This window comes from Protopterus annectens, chromosome 2.part1 (genome assembly GCF_019279795.1).
Source record: "Protopterus annectens isolate FY-2018-M chromosome 2.part1, PAN1.0, whole genome shotgun sequence".
In the NCBI taxonomy this organism is placed as follows: domain Eukaryota; kingdom Metazoa; phylum Chordata; order Ceratodontiformes; family Protopteridae; genus Protopterus; species Protopterus annectens.
The window spans coordinates 1,809,044,912-1,809,066,343 of record NC_056729.1 but is presented as its reverse complement, the minus strand read 5'-3'; the positions used below and the strand labels follow the sequence as shown (position 1 = coordinate 1,809,066,343).

At 44.5% G+C, this 21,432-nt stretch overlaps 1 protein-coding gene across 12 annotated transcripts in view; it reads right to left on the bottom strand.

Annotated features, from left to right (window-relative positions):
• Nucleotides 1–21,432, bottom strand: part of ZNF362 (zinc finger protein 362) — a 984,218-nt gene that overhangs the window by 323,841 nt on the left and 638,945 nt on the right. For all 12 annotated transcript variants that reach the window (XM_044063254.1, XM_044063249.1, XM_044063257.1 and 9 more), the window contains one exon: nt 8,937–9,161. In XM_044063254.1, the coding sequence (XP_043919189.1) occupies nt 8,937–9,161 (225 nt within the window). The remainder of the gene's footprint in view (nt 1–8,936; nt 9,162–21,432) is intronic.

Sequence of the window (21,432 nt, the reverse complement as noted above, 5' to 3'; positions counted from 1 at the left end):
CTGGATAATTAAACCAGCGTCCAAAACAGTTTAAAGCAAAATCATACTGACGCTTAATAGTGCGTTGGTTAAATCTAGCACAAAACCGACAACCAGAAACGTGATCAGCGCCTAGGCAAGGAATACAGTAAGAATGAAAGTCCTTATGAGGTTTTTGCTTTCCACAAGAAATACAATTATTAACTTTTTCTGACATCGGTCTGGAGCAAGAAAAAAGTTTCCCCAACGGGGTACTTAGCTTTATTGAAGACTTCGGGTCTGAAACTCGAACACGAAAATCTCAGGAGTCGGCCGAACGGCACTTGCGAACTGCTTCTGCTTCGGGCACCGCGCGGCAAGAAAGACTGAAGAAAATGGCGTTGGCTGCTTCTTTTATACCCTGACGACCTGATGTCAGGGAAGGGGTGGCAGCAGCCGACGCAGGACCCAAGACTTTGGAATTCAGGCCGACTGAGGGCAACCTGCCAGCAGGATTACCCCAAATCTAATGACTGCAACAGTGAAACACAAAGAACATCATGAGTTGTAATAAAACATACAGTCTTATAAAGCTTGTGGCACTCACCAAACAAGTAAAAGCAGCACTTGATGAATGCCTGACCGTGCCGACTGTTTATTTTAACCATGCTAAAGGTTTTAAACACTATTCCATAAAAGAGAACAATAGACAACTTAAAAGCATTAAATATCAATCCGTTTGTACAACAGGTAAAATACAGCAATAGATGCAACAATACTGTTGGGGAGATAAATTCAGATTAGTGACCATAGCAACCAAAATAATATCAATAACAGAAAAAAATCACAAACTACTTTACATAATTTATTTTAAGACTATGGAATAAACTTCCCTTGCAATGACACTAAATTAGGCATTCACTTCCTTCAAACATTATCCCAATATGTATATGGAAGGAAAAAATATAAACACAGAATCATGCAATTATACTTCTTTGAAGACCAGAAGGTCATAAGTCTTGTAATCAAACCCATGACCTAATTAAGTACCTTTTGTAGGAATCCAAATTCTCTGCTGTGCCCCATTTTAAGTGCTCCCTCATCAGACACAAGGTTTTGCCAAATGGAACATATTTTGAATGGGGGCCCATTGAAGAGGTTTTGTCACTGCTCACTTCAAATCCCAATAAGAAGTAGAGCTGTGCTGAACAAGTTAGGTCCTCCTCATCCAAGTCTGAACCTGAAGTGTCAGACAGACAGGGATCCTTTTTGATTTTAGCCAGCAAGGCCACTCCTGGATTGAAAATAGGAATGCTGGTGTGTTAATCGTCTGCCATATTTTTAGTGAAGTCCTGCACTCCAAAAAGGTAATAACTTGAGCATGTGTCTGTAGGATAAGTGCCTGGTCCTTTCCCATCCATCCATCCCTGCTGTTAGAGAGGATAAGCCTTTTTCCTAGTCCTGGATTTTTCCACTTAGAATTTGGTCCAGGGTCTCAAAGATCAAAACAGCTAGGATATCCTGTAAAGACAGCCATCCTCGTTGCACAAGCTGAATGTGAACTTGGCCTCTGTCTTTTAAAAGCACCTATAGGTTTACAGCTTCATAGTAGATTACTAGTCCAATGGCTTAGCAGCCCTTACAAGCCTAGCCGATATAACCCAACTTTACCCAGTATATGGCCTCTAGGTGCAAAAGGATGTCATATTTTTGTGTCTATGCTTTGAGTATCTTAAGGATTGTCCCTGTCCATAAGGAACACGGGCACTACCCCAGGTGTGAATTTGCAACTACCCATACAAAATCCAAACTGCATTTGAACAGGGCGAGGGAAAGGACCTGGGAGCTGGAGTCTGGCCCTGGCTTTGAAAATCTCCTCTGGAGACATTCAAATGCCCTGTAAGTTAGGCCACAAAGATGGAGCTCCATCTACCGAGACCATTTTCCCCCGGATGCAGCAGCGAGGTATATGATGAATATCTACTAAGTGCTTAGCTGGGACCAGGAGTAAATGCTGTACCACAAAGTAGCACTTACGAGATAGAATCTTATACTGTCAGCAAGTGCAAAACTAAAGTTAATATGCTAGTGTGTTAACTTATAACTTCACAATAAACTATAACCACCTGCTGACAAGAAATTGACAGTTTTAAGCCCAAGATGTGTGTGTGTGTGGTTTATAGGTACCAACAATGGAATGGATAAGTATTCAGGAGGCTCACATGTTTCTGACCGCAACAGCTTGGGAAAAGTGATTTCAGTCAAACAATATGATATTATACAATGCTGACTTAATATTACTGTTTCTTCAACAGTGCATATTTTAGTCCTTGTTAAAGTCATTACAGTATTTTCTGACTGCCTGCACAGGTTTTGGGAAAGACAACATTTCTACTGACCTAAATCACAAGCAGAAAAAGTACAGTTTTGTACCTACCATAAATGTAGATGTTCGAGTGTAGACACTGCTGCAGTCATAAGACTTGGGTTATCCTGCCGTCAGGCGGATCCCCAGTCAGCCTGAGTTCCAAAGTCTTGGTCCGGTGTCGGTTGCTGTCGCTTCTTCCCTGATGTCAGTGCGCCAGGGGGATATAAGATGCAGCCGATGCCATTTTCTTCAGTTTTTCTTGCCTCAGATGTCAGGTGCCCCCAAATAGGTAGGCCTTGCAAATTGCTAGTAAAATATATAATAGAAAAGCAAACAACCATTTTTAATTACCAGCAAATACTCCCTTTAGGAAAATAAGGGTAGAAGAGCTAGGTACATACCAGAAAGTAAGAGGGGAAGGAGGGAGGGTAACCTGGACTGCAGCAGTGTCTACACTCGAACATCTACATTTATGGTAGGTACAAAACTGTACTATGTTCATCATGTGACACTGCTGCAGTCATTACACTTGGGTGGAATCCCAAAGCTGAGGTAGGGAGGATGGATCTATAAGGCATTAGGGATGGCTATAAGGCCCTGCAGCACAGCAGTGGCAAAGCCAGCTCTGGATTTGGAATATAAAGGCAAATGGTAATGTTTGGTGAAGGTATGGACAGAACTCCATGTTGCTGCTTCTAAAATATCCTTGGCAGGCACTCCTCTGAGGTAGGCAGTTGAAGTGGCTGTTGCCCTGGTGGAGTGAGATCTAATGCTACTAGGTACAGGTTTCCCATGGTGGGTATAGCAAAAACGTATACAGTGAGCTATCCATTTTGAAATAGTCTGCTTTGAAATGGCTTTTCTCTGTGCTCCTGCAGTGTATGTTACCAATAATTGCTCAGATCTTCTGGAAGCTTTGGTTTTGTCCAAGTAGAAGCGTAACTGTCTGTGAATGTCCAAGGAATGTAGTAGTCCCTCCCCTTTGTTCTGTGGTTTTGGATAAAAAGTTGGCAAGTGAATAGTTTGGTTTAGAGCCACACTTGATACTACCTTTGGCATAAACGTAGGGTTAGTTCTTAAGGACACCCTGTCCTGGTGGAAGATGAGGAAAGGTTCCACTGTCATTAGTGCCTGTAATTCTGAAACTCTTCTTGCTGATGTTATTGCCAGTAGCAGAGCAGTCTTCCAAGAGATGTATTTTAACTCTGCTGTGTTAGCTGGCTCAAAAGGAGGTAAAGCTAATTTTTCCAAAACAAAGTTGAGGTCCCAAGTTTGTGTAGGTGCTCTATGGGGCGGTCTCATGTTTCTAGCCCCTCTGAGGTACTGTTTGAGCAAAGGATTTGAAAAAAATTGGTGGAGCCGTGTTGTAATGAGCAGAAATGGCTGAGGCATGAATCTTGATGGATGAGAAGGAGAGGCCCTTGCCCAGCATCTCAGTTAAGTATTGAAGTATCTGAGGAATGTTTGGTATAAGAGGGTCAAGGCTGTGTGCTTGGTTCCAGGCACAGAATCTCTTCCATTTATCCGAGTAGGCTTTCCTGGTGCTAGGTCTTCTGGCCTCTAGAATGACATCCATAACAGCTTTGGAGAGAGGCAATGCTTGCTTGGTTAAGGAATTTTCCATACAGCTAGATTTAAGGTCTTTAGCTGGCTGTGAAGTTGAGTCAACAGCTGTGGGATTTGAGGCAAAATCCAGGGTGGTTCTTGTGCTAAGTTCTTTAAGATTGGGTACCGGTGCTGGCGTGGCCAGTCTGCTGCAATCAGGATCATCTTTGGCTCTTCCTGCCTGGCTTTTATGAATACCTTTGGAAGGAGAGGTAAAGGAGGGAAAGCGTATACTTGTAGTTTTTTCCAGCTGAATGAGAGGGCATCCACTTTCCATGCTTGTGGATGGTAGCTCCTTGTGCAGAATTTCTGTAGTTGGCAATTCATTGGGGTTGCAAACAAATCTATGTCTGGTTTCCCCCATTTTTGTAATATCATGCTGAATATTTGTGGACTCAATTGCCATTCATGAGGATCCATGATGTTTCTGCTTAGGTTGTCTGCCAGTGTGTTTTTCTCTCCTGGCAGGAATTGTGCCTGCAGATGAACTTGGTAGTTTAAAACTGTGTTCCTCACGTTCATGGCTTGTCTGCAGAGGGGGTAGGAGTGTGTGCCCCCTTGCTTGTTTATGTACCACATAACTGTGGTGTTGTCTGTCTTTAGTAGTAGTTGTCCTGGATGTAGCAGGTCCTTGAAAGATATAATTGCATTTTGTACAGCTAGCATCTCTTTTTGATTGATGTGGAGATGTCTTTGTTCTGCGGGCCACTCGCCCTGAATACATTTTCCTGCCATGTGTGCTCCCCAGGCATAATCTGATGCATCTGTTGTCAGTGTCTGCCTGGCTGTGGGTTGAGTAAAAGGCTGTCCCTTGTTGAGGTGACAAGCTTGAGCCCACCATTGAAACTCCTGTTGTAGGCAAGGAATTAGTGGTATAACTGTTTCCAAATTTTGACAGTGTTGAGACCATACACTCTTTAGGTACCATTGTAGTTTCCTCATATGCAGTCTGGCATATGGAATTAGTAGTATGCAAGATGCCATGTAGCCCAAGGCCTGCAGAATTTTTCTTGCAGGGAGTTGGGTCTTTGTTGTCATTAAATGAAAATACTGAGTCAGTTGTCCTTGCTTGTCTGGCGTGAGATAAGCCATCAGGGCCGTTGTGTTTAAGCTGGCACCCAGGAATATTATCTGTTGTGAGGGCACTAGTTTTGATTTCTTTTCTTTTACTGTGTACCCCAGGCAACTTAATAACTTTTTTACGTACGCCAGATGCTTTAGAAGAATGCCCTTGCTCTCTGCTTGGATTAGGCAGTCATCCAGGTATGGGTAAATTTGAATTCCTTTTTGCCTGCAAAATGCAATTACTGGTGCCAGGCACTTTGTGAAGACCCTGGGCCCAGTAGATAAGCCAAAGGGCAGTGCAGATAATTGATAGTGCATTTAACCTGCTAGAAATCTGAGGTATCTTCTGCAGTTTTGTCTGATAGGGACATGCAGGTATGCCTCTTTGAGGTCCAAAGTCACAAGCCAAGCTTTCTTGCCCAGCATGGGAAGAAGCTGCTGTAGTATCAACATTTTGAATTTCGGAATATCCAGGTAAGTGTTCAGAGAAGAAAGGTCCAGAGTGGGTCTCCAGGCTTTGTCCTTTCTGGGAACCAGAAAGAGTCTTGAGTAAAATCCTTGTCCTTGCTCTTGTGGTGGTACCTTTTGAATAGCTCTCATGTCCATGAGTGCTGTAATTTGTTTTTGAGCCTCTGCCCATTGATTTGGTTGCAGATTTGGCATTCCTTTTAACCTTGGAAGAGTGTGGAAGTGGAACCTGTAACCTTGAGATATGATGTTGAGAACCCATTTGTCTTTGGTGATGCAATGTCAATTGTGATAGAAAAGAGCCAGTTTTCCTCCTAAGGGGGCTGCCAAGAGAGAGCTGTTTGGCAACTGTAGTGGGAAGTCATTGAGACTGTTTTTTTATAAGGCTGAGGTCTGTCTTCCTCTTCTTTCTGGCCTGGTGCACCCCATTGTCGAGGTCTGTAAGGGCCTTGTGTCTGACGTCTACCTCTTGGACATCTATATCTGCCCCTTTGAGGTCTGTCTGTGACTGGAAAGGACCAATTTTTTGTTGGCCAATTTCTGCTAAAACGAGGAGGTTGAACCTGTAAGAAATCTTTGACCATTTGCATAAATTTTGCCTTATCTTCCATCTTTTAATACCTCCTATGCCTTAACTCCAAACAACACATCCCGTTGCAAAGGTGCATCCAGTAATTTGGCCTTAACATGATCTGGTAACGTATGTTCTTTTAACCAAGCATGCCTTCTAATGACAGAGCCTGTAACTGCTGCTCTACAGGAGGCCTCTAAGGAATCAAAACCACATTGCAAAGTATGTTTTCCCACTTGTTCAGCTGCATGCAATAAATCCTGCATTTCTTTCAAATTAGGAGGATCTGAATCTGGAAGCATCTTTTGTTTCAACTGAGACATTAAAAATTGCTGATATTTTAGCATGTGAAACTGGCAATTTAAGGCTCTCATGGCTAAAGCTGCAGATGTATAAACTTTCTTGCCCCATCTGTCTAATGCTCTAGAATCTCTGTCAGAGGGGACTGGGTTTTTAGCTGATGAGGCCTTAATCCCTTTGGGTCCCTGAGAAATAGTTTCAGGGTCAGCAACAGGGCTTTTGTATAGAAATTTGTGAGAGTCAGGGACTCTGTAATATCTATCTGGCTTAACTGGGGCTGGTGGTAAGGAGTCAGGGTTTAGGCTGGATTCAGTGTATACATCATCCACAATATCTAACACTGGCGGAATAGCAAGGGGTCTGTGTTGAGGCAATAAAAGGAAGTCTCTGAGCCTTTTCTTGGATTCTGAGTAATCCTGGCCTTCCCAATGGAAATGCTCCCTCATGGTATGTAAGGTCTCTCCAAAGGAGTAGTCCTCAGGCGGAGAGGCTGATGGAATGGATTCCTCAGCATCAGAATCCTCATAAGGGGGTAAGGAATACAATAGGTCTGAGGATGAGTCAGAGGAAATGGACACCTGGTCTGAAGATTCATAGTCTGCTTCTTGTCTGGGCCTTTTATCTGGAGGGGGTTGGGACCCTCTGATCAGGGTGATTAGGTCTTCGGCCATTTTTAGCATTTGTTTCTTAGGCATGGAAGCCTGCCCTGGAGATTGCTGTGTCTGTTTCTTTGCTTTTATGATAGGCTTAGACTTAACAGACAGTTTAATTGTTAACTGGGTAGGTCTGTAAACACCCTCTGAAGCTGTGGAATGTTCAGCTACTTTGGGTCCCTCTGTAGGATTAAGCTCGGTAATTTGAATTGCAGGGGCGTCCAAAGGCCCAGCCAGCTCCACGTATTTATCAAATGTTTTATTAAATTTCATAATTAATAATTCATATGTATATATTTAACACATCTAATTTGTGTATTTAAAATATATATACTTTTTTATACATCATCATGTATTTACTAATGAACCTATATATGACATTTATTTTTCATGGGAGTCGGAGGCAGTCTGTGGTTCTACTGAAGCGGTCGTCAGGGGCTGCGTAGGCGCCTCGCTGAAAACCGGAGAACCGACAACCAGCCTAGAAGAGGCCTCGTCGTCAGTCTTGGGCCTCGGATGCCTGTCCTTGTCCTTCCGCTTTTTATGAATTCCGGTTGTAGGAAGTTCCGACGGCATAGTGTAATTAAATTTTCTGCCAAAATAATGTCGGGCAAAATCAAACCGACGTTTAATAGAGCGCTTGTTAAACCTGGCACAAAACCGACAATCAGTGATGCCGTTGTCAGGGCCTAGGCATGGGATACAGTAGGAGTGGAAATCCTTATGAGGTATTTGCTTCCCACAAGAAATACAATTATTAACTTTTACTGACATTGGTCTGAGGCAAGAAAAAGCTTCCCTAATGGGGTACTTATCTTTTTAGAAGACTTCGGTTCTGGATTCGGTATGAAAATCTCATAAGTCGGCCGACCGGCACTTGCGAACTGCTTCTGCTTCGGGCACCGCGTGGCAAGAAAGACTGAAGAAAATGGCGTTGGCTACATCTTATACCCCCCTGGCGCACTGTCAGGGAAGAAGCGACAGCAACCTACACCGGACCAAGACTTTGGAACTCAGGCCGACTGGGGAACCGCCTGACGGCAGGATAACCCAAGTGTAATGACTGCAGCAGTGTCACACGATGAACATCTGTAGCACCCCTTTCCCATAACACTAAGTCAGTGGTCACTATAAGCAGACAATCATACTAAAATGTCAGAATGCGCATGCAATGCAAATTTCTTTTTTTCCCTTGGCCCCACTCTGCTCTAACATAGAGAGAAGTCAGCATGCATGTTTTCGGAGATCTTGGCTCAGATGTTACTACCCAATGGAATGGCTAGAATTCATAGTTTACAAAACACTAAAAGGAAAGCAGAAGAAAATACACAAAAAAGACCTATGACGGTTCTTCCCTAAAATATTAATATGTTTAAGTCAACTGTTTGGAGGAACAGGTATATATCGCAGAGGATACCACTGCTCTGGAACAGGTTCCCTCATCCACATAAAACAAAGCTCATGCTTGTTCATATTCAAGCGAAAATTGTCTCTATGGGAAAAAAGAAAATTTAACTCAGGACTGCCCCATGAATGGAGACAGGCAACACATAATTGCTTTATCCCATGCATGGGTCCCCCTCAAATTATCTCTGGTATGATCCTAATTACTCTCATCAGGAGTAGTATATAATTATCAACCAAGGGATGGGTAAGGCCAACAACACCAAATGGAACATGTTAATTCAAGCACCAAAAAAGAAACTGACTAGGCTTAAAATTGCTCAAAAGGGTAGCTAGCCTAGTAGTTCTTATGAGCACATTTTCAGTGAGATGGAATTATAATGTTGCTATGATCGTAACTTACAGACTATCTATGATTCCTCTATATATTCTGCTCCATCCACGTACTAAGTAATACCACCAAATGACCTTATAACGTACTCTTTGTGGATCAGCAACAATAGACAAAACATGCAGCTTTCAGGCCAACACATCAAACACCTACCTGGTATGCTGCTGAAGGTGAGACAGCTGACGGAAAGTTTTCTCACAATATGAGCAGTGGTATGGCTTCACACCAAGGTGGATACGCAAATGTTGTGCCAGGTAAGAGGCATTGGCAAATGATTTAGAACAATGCGGGCACTTGTGGGGTTTGGCCTCTGTATGAGACTTGGAATGAATTTGCATTTCTGACTTGGTAAAGAAGGTTAGAGGGCATACTTTACACCTGTTCAAGAATGAGAAAAAGTGTTAAAAACTGACAAGGTCTTTCAAAAAAGCCACATCTTAATAACTTCTTTTACTTTCTGTTTAGTAGCAATCACACAATGTTCAAATAAGCAGTATTTCCCAATAGCCCCAGTCAAACTTTTGGAGAACCATAACATGAAAACCCACATATGCCACCCACTGACATATAAAACATTTATCATTTTACACATTACCTCCAAAGCTCAAATACTCCCCGGAATGTTTCCCAGCAAGCAAAGTGTTTCATCACAATTAAAAAAAAAACAACCAGTGACAAAACTACTACCTTTAATGTGAAGCTGCTGAATGTCTAACAACTCTACCCTAAGGAAATCCAATAGCATGAAACAAGTTGCAATGTTATGAGGTGGTGTCATCTGTGCCAGGGAGAGTGGGGCAGTACATATGTACATATGCCAGCATAGCTGGCTGGAGTTTTGTAAAGAATTTTATGTTATTTGACCATCACCCTGACTTGTACAAATGTTTGAGTTAAAATATATATTTGTAAAGTTACTTGTGTTAAAAATGCATCAACAGTAGGTCCTGCTGGACAGAAATAATGCATGCATGTTTATTAGGTTGTATTGTAACTGATCAAATGTGTATGTTCATCAGAGAAGCACGGAAGGGTGGAAAGTTTGAAATTGTGTTATAGCTTTCAGATCTTAGCAAAGCTCTGAGTGTACTGTACCAGAGTCAGGTGACTACAGCTGATGCCATCCTCTAACCAGTATCTGGTTTCTTTGGAACTCTTCCAGCAGCACTTCGGAACTTGACAGGAAAGATTTCTGACAAGATATATATCTCACACATCCACACAGACAAAGACAGACATCATCTGGCTTTTGCAGTGGTAAGACACTCAGCACACATCAGCTTGTCTTGCTTTAGTAAGTAGTCAGGGAAAGTACAGTTGTGTACACTTACCATAAATGTAGATGTTCAAGTGTATTCACTGTTGCAATCATCACACTTGGGTTATCTGCCTGCAGGTAGCCCTCATTCGGCCCGAATACCAGAGACTTAGTATTTCTGCGTCGGTTGCTGTCGCTCCATGACTGACGTCAGGTTACCAGGGGTATAAAAACAGGCAGCCGACGCCATTACATCAGTTTTTCTTGCCCCAAATGTCAGGAGCCCTCCAACAGGGAGCTAAGCTATGGTGGGAAATCACCACCAGTAAAAAGTAAATACCAATACCAATACCCCTGTAAGGGGTGAGTAATATACACAGACAGGGGAGAGAGAGAGAGAAGGAGGTTGGAGGGAGGGAACCCAGGACTGCAACAGTGAATACACTCGAATATCTACAGTTATGGTAAGTGTACACAAAGTACAGTTGTGTACACTTACCATAAAAGTAGATGTTCGAGTGTATTCACTGTTGCAATCATTACAATTGGGTTATCCTGCTGGCAGGCTACCCTCAGTCGGCCTGAATTCCAAAGTCTAGGTCCGGCGTCGGTTGCTGTCGCTTCTTCCTTGACGTCAGTGCGCCAGGGGTATAAAAGATGCAGCCAATGCCATTTTCTTCAGTTTTTCTTGCCCTAGATGTCAGGTGCCCCCAAAAGGGTACGCTAAAAATATGTCTAAAAAACATGCATGCACCAAAGTATATATTTTGCCTTCATCTACAAGCAAATACACCACATAGGTTGTATAGAATAGAGAAGTACAGACAAGTTCCAGCAAATAAATGGGGGATGGCGGGTGGGTAACCTGGACTGCAACAGTGAATACACTCGAACATCTACATTTATGGTAAGTGTACACAACTGTACTATGTTCTTTGTGTTTCACTGTTGCAGTCATTACAATTGGGTTGAATCCCAAAGCTAAGGTTGGGAGGCTGGAGCTAAATAGCATTAGGGGCGGCTATTAGGCCCTGCAGAACTGCAGTGGCAAAGCCTGCCCTGGATTTAGAGTAGAGTGGTAAGTGATAGTGCTTTGTGAAGGTGTGCACTGAACTCCAAGTAGCAGCCTCTAAAATGTCTTTGGTTGGTACTCCCCTGAGGAAGGCTGCTGAAGTGGCTGCTGCTCTGGTTGAATGTGGCCTAATGCACTTAGGTACTTGCTTGCCATGTTGAGAATAGCAGAAACGTATGCAATGGCTTATCCACTTTGAAACAGTCTGCTTTGAGATAGCCTTTCCTTGTGATCCTGCAGCATATGCCACTAGTAATTGCTCTGTCTTTCTGAAAGCTTTGGTTCTGTTCAAATAAAAATGTAGCTGTCTGTGTATGTCCAAAGAATGCAGAATTCTCTCCCCCTTATTCTGTGGGTTTGGATAAAAGGAAGGCAGATGAATAGTTTGGTTAAGGGCCACATGTCGAGTTTGTCCTCAGAGAAACCCTGTCTGGATAAAAAATGATAAAAGGTTCCACAGCCATGAGTGCCTGTAGCTCTGAGACTCATCTTGCAGAAGTTATTGCTAGGAGCAGAGCTGTTTTCCAAGATAAAAACTTTATATCAGCTGCAGCGGCTGGCTCGAATGGAGGCAGGGTGAGTTTTTCCAAGACATAATTGAGGTCCCATGCAGGTGTTGGTGATCTCCTTGGAGGTCTTAAATTTTTGGCCCATCTGAGGTACTGCTTTAACAAAGGATGAGAAAAGATTGGTGGCTCTGTATTGTAATGAGCCAAAATGGCAGAGGCATGAATTTTTATAGATGAGAAAGATGGGCCTTTGTCCAGCATCTCAGTCAAGTATTGCAAAATCTGAGGAATGTTTGGTACTGCTGTGTCAATTCCTTGTGCCTGATTCCAAGCACAGAATCTTTTCCATTTTCCAGCATAGCATTTTCTAGTACTAGGCCTCCTGGCCTCCAAAATGACATCCATCACCGCTTTAGTGAGAGGTGTGTTTTGTATGACTACATTATCCGCCATGCTGCCAGATTTAAGGTCTTGAGTTGGCTGTGCAGGATCGGACTGTTCTGCTGGGACAGTAGATAAGGTACTTGAGGTAAGGTCCAGACTGGGCATTGAGACAAGTTCCTTAGGATTGGATACCAGTACTGGCGTGGCCAGTCTGGGGCAATTAGTATCATTTTTGGCTTCTTCTGTCCTGTCTGACCTTTAGGAGTACCTTGGGGAGGAGAGGCAGAGGAGGAAAGGCATATACTGTTTAGTTTTTCCAGCTGAAAGATAGGGCATCCACTTTTCATGCTTGTCTGTGATAAGTCCTTGTGCACAATCTCTTTAGTTGGCAGTTGTGAGGTGAGGCAAATAGATCTATGTCCGGGCATCCCCATTTCCTTGTTATCATGTTGAAGACTTGTGGATCCAATTTCCACTCATGGGGATCCATGAGGTTTCTGCTTAGTTTGTCTGCCAGAGTATTTATCTTTCCTGGCAGGTATTGTGCCTGCAGATGTACTTAGTAAGTCAATGCTGTGTCCCACAGAGTTGTGGCTAGTCTGCAAAGGGGGTAGGAATGAGTGCCACCCTGCTTATGTACCACATGACCATGGTATTGTCTGTCTTTATCAGTAGTTGTCCCGGATGAAGTAGGTCCTTGAAGGCTGTCAGGGCATTTTGAACAGCTAGCATCTCTTTTTGATTGAAATGTAGCTGCATTTGGTTTGTGGACCATGTGCCTTGAATACATCTTCCTGCCATGTGGGCTCCCCAGGCATAATCCGATGCATCTGTTGTGAATGTCTGTGTGGCTGGGGGTAGAGTGAATGGCTGTCCCTTGTTCTGGTGACAGGCCTTCGCCAGCAATCGAAAATCCTGTTGCAGGCAGGGAATGACAGTAACTATTGATGTTAAGTTGTCTATCTCGCCTTCGTTTCTTGCTTGTTGGGATCTGAGCCGATCCTCGGCTCCGACTTGGCCATCTTCTATAGTTCGAGAGCTGTTTACTGGCTCGAGGCTACCCCTTATCCCATGATGCCTAGCGCTAGCTACCCAGATCTCATTTGCCGCTTCAGCTGCGAGGTTCATGGTTACTGGCTCAGGCTTGTATAACTTTATTAATCTGCCCTTTTTTGTCAGATTAGGGTTTTTTTACGGTAATTGTTGTTATATTACAGCGATAACTAGTAGATTTAGCTAGTGTATTGTAGTTCCCCCCCTTAGAACTCGTTTAAATTAGAGAGTTCTCCCCTCCTCCTCCCCCCTGTAGTAGTGTTTTGACTTTTGGTTAGGTAGCCGTTTGAGTTAGGGGCTCCCTAGTCTTAAAAAAAAAAAAAAAAAAATCTATCTTATATTGCGTTTTTTGTGGTAGTGTTCTGTTTTTACTTCTTAATGTGCTGGCCTGTTGGCCAAAGTAATTTAGAGTTGTGATTTCTTTTTTGACAGGGTATGTCTAAAGAATCCAAAGTGTTGGGATTCAAGAAGTGTGACTCATGCTTTTAGTAGATGTCTCTGACAGATGGCCACACTTCTTGCATCTATTGCCTAGGCACAGTGCACCTGTAGGACTCTTGTTCTATCTGCCATGCATTTAGCCCAAGAGTTTTGCAGGAGCGCAAGAATAAACTTATTTTGAGAGGTCTTCTCAAGCCTCAGGATTCACCGGTCAAGGCTCAGCCAGTGAAATCCCCTAAACCGGCCAAATCGTCGGCTCCCAGTTCGGAGCCGTCATTGGCCCCAACCTTGCCTACTACCTCTTCGGTCCCGGCTGGAACCGAGGAGACTGTTTCCTCGTCGGCTCCATTAGTACCCTCGGAGCCGTCAAGGACCCAAAAAAGGGGGAGGTCCCCTTCGCTAGACTCCATTAATTCGGCTCCTCGGTCTCCCCTTTTGCAGAGTGACCGTGGTCATAGAGCTTCACATTTTATTTTATTTTATTTATCATTTGTTGACCGGGAAAGTCCGACTAGGTTCCACAGAGCCTGTTTTCAGCGGAGGCCCGGGGAGAAATGCTCTCAGTCCTCTAGGCTCTCAGACCACGATGTGGAGAGAGTAGTCAGTAGGTTGTTGAAGTCGCAGGCACTGGCCAAAATGTTGTCTAGCCCTCCTCATCAGGTGTCGGCTCCATCCATTTCTATCGATGTTCCTCCTCCGACTCCACTGAGCTCGGAGCCGGAGTTTATTGGGGTTCGAGTCGTTGAACCGTCAGCTCCGATTACGATTTCTCCTTTGGCTCTGGTCCCATAGATGGTGCCTTCCATCGAGGGATCTGGGCACCAAGACTCCCTCGTCGGCTCCGTGGGGGCGAGTGGCATCAGACCCTTGTCCGACCCCGCTCTCCCTCTTGGAGCATCGGCGCAGGTGAGCTCGGCTCCTACACTGGCCTCGGAGCCGTCTCCCTCGGTGCGGAGGAGGATTCCGGTCTCCTCGGAGCCTTCTCTGCATCGTGGCAGGGACGCCTTTGATGTCATGAGGAGTGTGCTGGCCTCCCAGTCAGCTCCACCTTCGACCCCACTGGCTCCGTCCTCCGTAGTGCCTGCGTCAACCTCTGTCCCTCCTCCAGACCCCAAGTGTGGGGAACCAGCGCTCCAGACCACCCCATTGGGTGTTTCCTCTTCCTCCGAGGCCTCCCCTGATCATTCAGAGGAGCCCCCTCGGAAGAAGAATTGCAAGAGGAAGCACATTGACTCCCCCGAGTCTGTCACTTCGGATACTGATTTGGATGAATCGGAAGGGTCCCCAAGATCCCCCTCTGAAGATGTTTCCTTTGCGGACATCCTAGAAATGCTTAAACAGAGGGGGAACTGGAATACCCTTGCCCCTACCGAGGATGAATCCATATTCCTGGATGTGTTTGGTTCCCAACCTTCCACCTCCTGGGTTTCTCTGCCCTTCGATCCACTAATGTCAGTGGTGGCTCAAAGGGCTTGGTCAGCCCCAGATGCAGTGGAACCAACCCCGAGGAGGCCAAGCAAGTTTAGCACTGCTCCCCCAGACAGGTAGTTCCTTGCTAAGGGTGTTCCCATGGATGCAATGGTGGTAGGAGCAGCCACTAAAAAGGAGTTACCGGAAACTTCTTCCTCTGTCCATCCTCCTAACAAGGAGTCCAGGACCATGGATAGATACGGGAAGTGAATGTTTGCTTCAGCGACCTCCATGAGGTCACTGAACTACTTATGCCATTTCACCAGGCTTGGGAGGGATCTCCTGAAAGAGCTCGGAGATACCCTTCAGGATCCATAAGCTGAACGGGCTCAGGCTAAAGTGGCTTCTCAGCTGGCAACCCCTTAACTCAGTAGTCAACTCCTCAATGAGGCTCATTTCCTACGCAGCCGATGGTGCGAGTAGAGCCACAGGCACAGGTGTGGCACTTCGGAGACATGCATGGATGCAGCTGTGTAACTTTGCGGAACCCTTTAGAGTGTCATTCACCAACACTCCCTTTGACGGTTCCTTTCTTTTTGGACCACAGGTGAAAGACAGTCTCACTAGGTGTGAGCAGGAAGGCAAGACTCTCTCTGTCGTGGGAGTCTGTTTTTCCACTCCTTCCAGACCACACCCCAAAGGTCAGAAGAGTGGGAAAATGTGGTTTCGCAAATCCCAGGGAGCTTTGCCTGACACACGTGGTGATTTTTCCTCCAGGGGCAGAGGAGGAAATAATAATAACAGACGCCGCCCTCATGGCAGAGGGGGTCCGCAGAATCAGGGCAGCAGAGAATCTTTCTCTGACAAGCCCTTCCAACATCCCTAAAGTGCTGCCCAACTGTCCACCTCTGGAGGCAGTCGGGGGAAGACTTTCAATGTACCCAAAGGCCTGGCTAAACCTAACGCAAGACAAATGGGTACATTCAATCATATCCGGAGGTTACAGAATCCCATTCTTTCAACCCCCTTTACCGTCACGCAAGTCCCCCCCGATGTTCCATGCAATCTGAGGGACCAAGCAGTTATAGAAGTTTCAAAACTACTAAAAAAAAAAAGAGTCATCCAGGAAGTCCCGACAGACCAATACGAATCCGGAACTTACTCAAGGTTCTTTTTGGTACCAAAAAAGACAGGGGACTGGAGACCTATTTTGGATCTCAGCAGACTGAACAAGTCTGTTCAAAGAACAAAGTTTTGGATGGTCACGCTACAGTCCATTCTACCCTTTCTGGGTCAGGACAACTGGATGTGCTCCATAGATCTCCAGGATGCGTACTATCATATCAAGATGGACAGACATTCCAGGAGGTACCTTCGCTTCAGGCTGGGAGCCAGTCATTACCAGTTCAGAGCTCTGCCCTTTCGTCTCACCATAGCCCCAGGGTGTTCACCAAATGTATGGCAGTGGTCACGGCTCACCTGAGACGTCAAGGATTCCAGGTGTTTCCATATCAAGACGACTAGCTCCTCACTGCTACTACCAGGCAGCAACTTCTTCAAGCCAGGAACTACACAATTTCAATTTGCTCTCAGCTAGGCATTACTATAAATTTTGAAAAATCTGCCTTGTTGCCCTGTCAATCTATTACTTATATAGGAGCAGACTTAGACACAAGGAGCATGTACGCAAAGCTACCTTCGGACAGGGTGTCCACAATTCACTAGCAGTTTCAATTCCTCATGCAGTGCAAAAGGGTACAAGTCAGGTATGTCCTTCAAACTCTAGGCTCTATGGCAGCAGCAATTTTTCTGATACTCCTGGCCCGTTTTCACATGAGAATCCTTCAGTGGCTTCTATTCACACAGTAGTCCTTCGAACAGCTCCCCATGTCTCATATGATCATGATTACAGAAGCATGCAAAAGACACCTTTCCTGGTGGATGGTCTCCCCTCTAGTGACTCAGGGCAGACCCTTCATTCAGTCCCCACCAGTTGCCTCAGTGACCACGGATGCCTCACTGATAGGGTGGGGTGGGGGCATTATTCACACTGAGCTAATCGAAGGAAGGACACTGAGGAAACTCGGAGCTATAATATATAACATTAAGTATCCTGTTTTTTGTTTATTTTGTTCTTTATTTCTTTGTTATTTATAGCACTTTGTGTACTTTGTATTTTTCTAGCTAGTTTCACTGTGTGTGAGGTATTAACTGGAAATTGTCCACTTTTATTAAGCATCTGCTGCGTTGTTTGTTTCTGATAACTTGTTACAGTTAAACTCTTTTTTCCAGAGGCTCCTTTAGCTGTTTAAAACTTTCATTTAAAGGCTCACTGCTGCTTTTCAGCTGTGAGAAACATTTCTGCAGTTTGTTCTAAGTAGTGGGGATATTTGTAGCATTTCCATATTCAGCTTGTATTTGGGCCTAGTGTTTGTGGAGGCTGTGTGTCTGAGCACATATTCAGGGACATCTTGGTTTAGCCAAAGCCATCAGGCATTTCAGTGAGAGAGAATTGTCTGAGGTCATTGGCTGACTGAGGTCACCTGGACTACAGCTTAGACTAAGCACTTCATTTTTTTTGAGATTTCTTTCTTAAAAGCTGTCTCAGGTTTCAACCTTCTGTTACCTAAGAAGTTCAGTTGTGAAAAAAAAAATGTTATCTGATTTTACTGTATTTGTGTTTCTTCCTACTTTATTTTGCTTTTGCGTCATCTTAAAAGTACTCAATTGTATTTATTACTGCTTGGTGTAACTCATTCTAAGCCTTTTAGTTTAAGCACTTGGGCTTCAGACCAGTTGTTTTACATTAAGAATGTTTGTGGTCTGCACTGTAGTGGCAGAACAGGTAGCTTACATCCTTCTAAGTTGGGAACTGCTGATTGAGGGCTCAGTGTCTGTTATTCTAAAAGTGTATTAATTCTGGTTTAAGCACTTGGGCTTCAGGCCAGTTATTTTACATTAAGAGGGTTCGTGGTCTGCACTCTTGTGGGAGGAGAGGCTGGATTCTGCCTTTCTGAGCTGGGAATTTCTGGTTAAAGGCTTATAGTGCCTGCATATTTGAACTGCTTCTTACTGAAATTGGTACACCATGTTTGCTGTAGCATAGACTAGATCTAGGCCTGCTGAATCTAGCTTTGTTTGTATAACTTGAGCACTAATCCAGGCATTCTTTAAAGTATTCAATTGTATTTATTACTGCTTGGTAGTAACTTGATTAAAGTGTAGCTATCATTCTAAGTCTTTTGGATTAAGCACTTGGGCTTCAGACCAGTTGTTTTACATTAGGAAGGTTTGTAGCCTGCACTGTGGTGGCAGGACAGGTAGCTTCCATCCTTCTAAGTTGGGAACTGCTGATTGAGGGGCTCAGTGTCTGTGTTCTAAAAGTGTGTTAATTCTGGTTTAGCATAGACTAGATCCAGGCCTGCTGAATCTAGCTTTGTTTGTATAACTTGAGCACTAATCCAGGCATTCTTTAAAGTATTCAATTGTATTTATTACTGCTTGGTAGTAACTTGATTAAAGTGTAGCTATCATTCTAAGTCTTTTGGATTAAGCACTTGGGCTTCAGACCAGTTGTTTTACATTAGGAAGGTTTGTGGCCCGCACTATGGTGGCAGGACAGGCAGCTTCCATCCTTCTAAGTTGGGAACTGCTGATTGAGGGCTCAGTGTCTGTTATTCTAAAAGTGTATTAGTTCTGGTTTAAGCACTTGGCTTCAGGCCAGTTATTTTACATTAAGAAGGTTCGTGGTCTGCACTCTTGTGGGAGGAGAGGCTGGACTCTGCCCTTCTGAGCTGGGAATTTCTGGTTAAAGGCTTATAGTGCCTGCATATTTGAACTGTTTCTTACTGAAATTGGTACACCTTGTTTGCGGTAGCATAGACTAGATCCAGGCCTGCTGAATCTAGCTTTGTTTGTTTGCTTGTTGTTTGTTTGCTTGTTATTTCCCTGAAACGCTAATTCCACCTAAAACGCGGCTTTTCAGCGCTTCTGTGGATCCCTAGTTAGTGATATCTGCACTGCTTACTGTACTTATTTCCTTGTTTCACTTGAAAGAAAGTTACTGTTTGTCGTTTTTCCATTTAAGTTACCTGTAACACATTGCATTTAAGTTACCTGACATATACAAGTCAGCACTAAAAAATTAAAAGCACTACACCCTCACAAACTCCCCTTGAGTACCTTGTTCCCCATTGGCCCTTTTTTCAATTACAAAGGAATTCCCAATACTATTCTAGCATGTCCAAAGGTCAGTTGTCAATCTCCTCTCCGGTCCAGCTGGTGAATCTGGGAATCTTGAGGCAATGTTACAACTGCCTCATGTACACAGACAACCCTCTCCTCCTCCCAACAAATTCCAACACATGTGAGAGATGCAACCATATAGCCAAACTGGAAGCTAAGCTCTCTCAACTCAGTACTGGCATAACCAGTCAGAAGGAGAAGGAAACCGCACTCACTACAATTCCAGTCTCATATAGACCTACCACGACAGCAAACCAAACACAAACACACAAAAACATACTCGGAGGCTTTAAATAAAAATCTGCCTAAGCAGCAGAGACCTCCAAAGCAGACACCCAAGCAACCGCTACCCCAAAACAAAACACGTGCAACACATAGCTCACAAAGCCAGTGTGCCGAACAGTCACAGCCCTTAAGGCTAAACAACACACCTGATACACTTGTAATAGGTGACTCTATCATCAGGCACACTGACGTCCCGCTCACCAGGCTGAACAAGGAGAAGGTCACGGTGAGCTGCCTGTCGGGCGCTAGGATCCGCTACATAACACAAGCACTCAGGTCACTCCAAGGCAAGTACAAATATGACTCTGTCATTGTCCATGCTGGTGTGAATGACCTGAGACGTACCTCCCTGGACTACATGAAAATAGACATAGAGGAGCTCTCTGAGCATGTAGCCCAGGCTGGTATGACCCTGACCTTGAGTAGCATCTTACCCTCACCAAGAATGATGCCACAATATGAAGACAAGATGATTAATTTCAACAATTGGCTTAAGTATTGGTGTCATTCAAAGGGGGTCCCATGCCTGTCAGCCTGGGATGAAATGCTCGACAAGCCACGATGCTTCGCTAGGGACGGCTTGCACCTGTCACCCCTGGGCTTTCGGATATTGGCAAAGGCTCTTGCTACCCCCATAGTGCCTTTTTTAGGCAAGGCTCAAAAGACAAACCCACCTCCATAGGTATCACAAGGGATAAGAAACTAAGAGTAATGCTACTCAACGCCAGAAGTCTAAACCTCAAGATGCATGCACTCGAAACTCTCCTTAGCATGGAGAACATCGATATCTGTGCAGTAACAGAAACCTGGTTCAAGGTTCGAGAGCACCCCAGCACTACCAGGTTATATCTCATACCATGCTTTTCGCCCCAAAACTTGGACCGAACCACAAAAGGAGAGGGAGTATCAATATTCTTCAAAGATACCCACACCTCCAGGTTGGTGGCACAGCACGAAGCATCAGAGACTATCCATGTGCAACTAACAGTGGGTAAAACTGCCTTCCAGTTTATAGCCTGCTACAGACCACCCACCCAAACCCAGGAACCCCACTCGGCCTTCCTGAGAACACTGGAAAATATGAAGGTCTCTCCAAGCACCATTATATTGGGCGACTTCAACTACCCAAACATAGACTGGGAGCATTACTCTAGCTCCAACACCCTAGCCCAAAGGTTCCTGGAATTTATAAACTCAAATGCTATGGAACAACTTGTTAGCACTCCCACAAGAGGGGAAAACATACTGGACCTGATCATCACCAACATGGGGACTCTATGCTCCAGACCAGAAGTATATCCCTCACTGGTAAGATCAGACCATAAACTAATCTCACTGGATATTCACATCCCGACCCCACCCCCTGCCCAGAAAACCACAGTGAAAAACTTCTCTATAAAGCAAATTTCACACTCCTCAAAACCGAGGTGGAATCCTTCAAAGCCCCCGGGCCTGTGGAAAATACGTCCCAGACCGCAGAATCCTTTATAAACGCATTCTATGAACACCTTCAGGAATGCATGGATCATGCAATCCTAAATAAAACCAAGACCCAATCCTCCAAAAGCAGGCGTCCTGTCTGGTGGACCCCAGCCATAAACAAACTATACAATAGAAGGAGGAAGCTACTACATGACAGAGCAAAATCCCAAAAAGGGAAGGCATCTCTGATCAGTATTAGCAAAAAACTACAGGCACTCATAAAATCGTCTAAGGCCAGCCTCGAGAGAAAAACTGCACAGGACACTAAGGATAATCACAAGGCTTTCTTTAGTTATGTTAGGAACCTGGGTGGGAATTCCCAGATATGCTCAGAATTAGTCCAAAATGACAAAAAATACACTGAACCCACAGACATTGCCAACATCCTAGCTGACAGGTTCAGCGCAAACTCCCTCCCCCCCCCCACCAAAAGGGCAAATATCTATCCCAGCAGAGTGCTGCCCCCCCTGACATCTCAGATGCTCAGGTAAGAGCTGCCCTCTCCAAAGC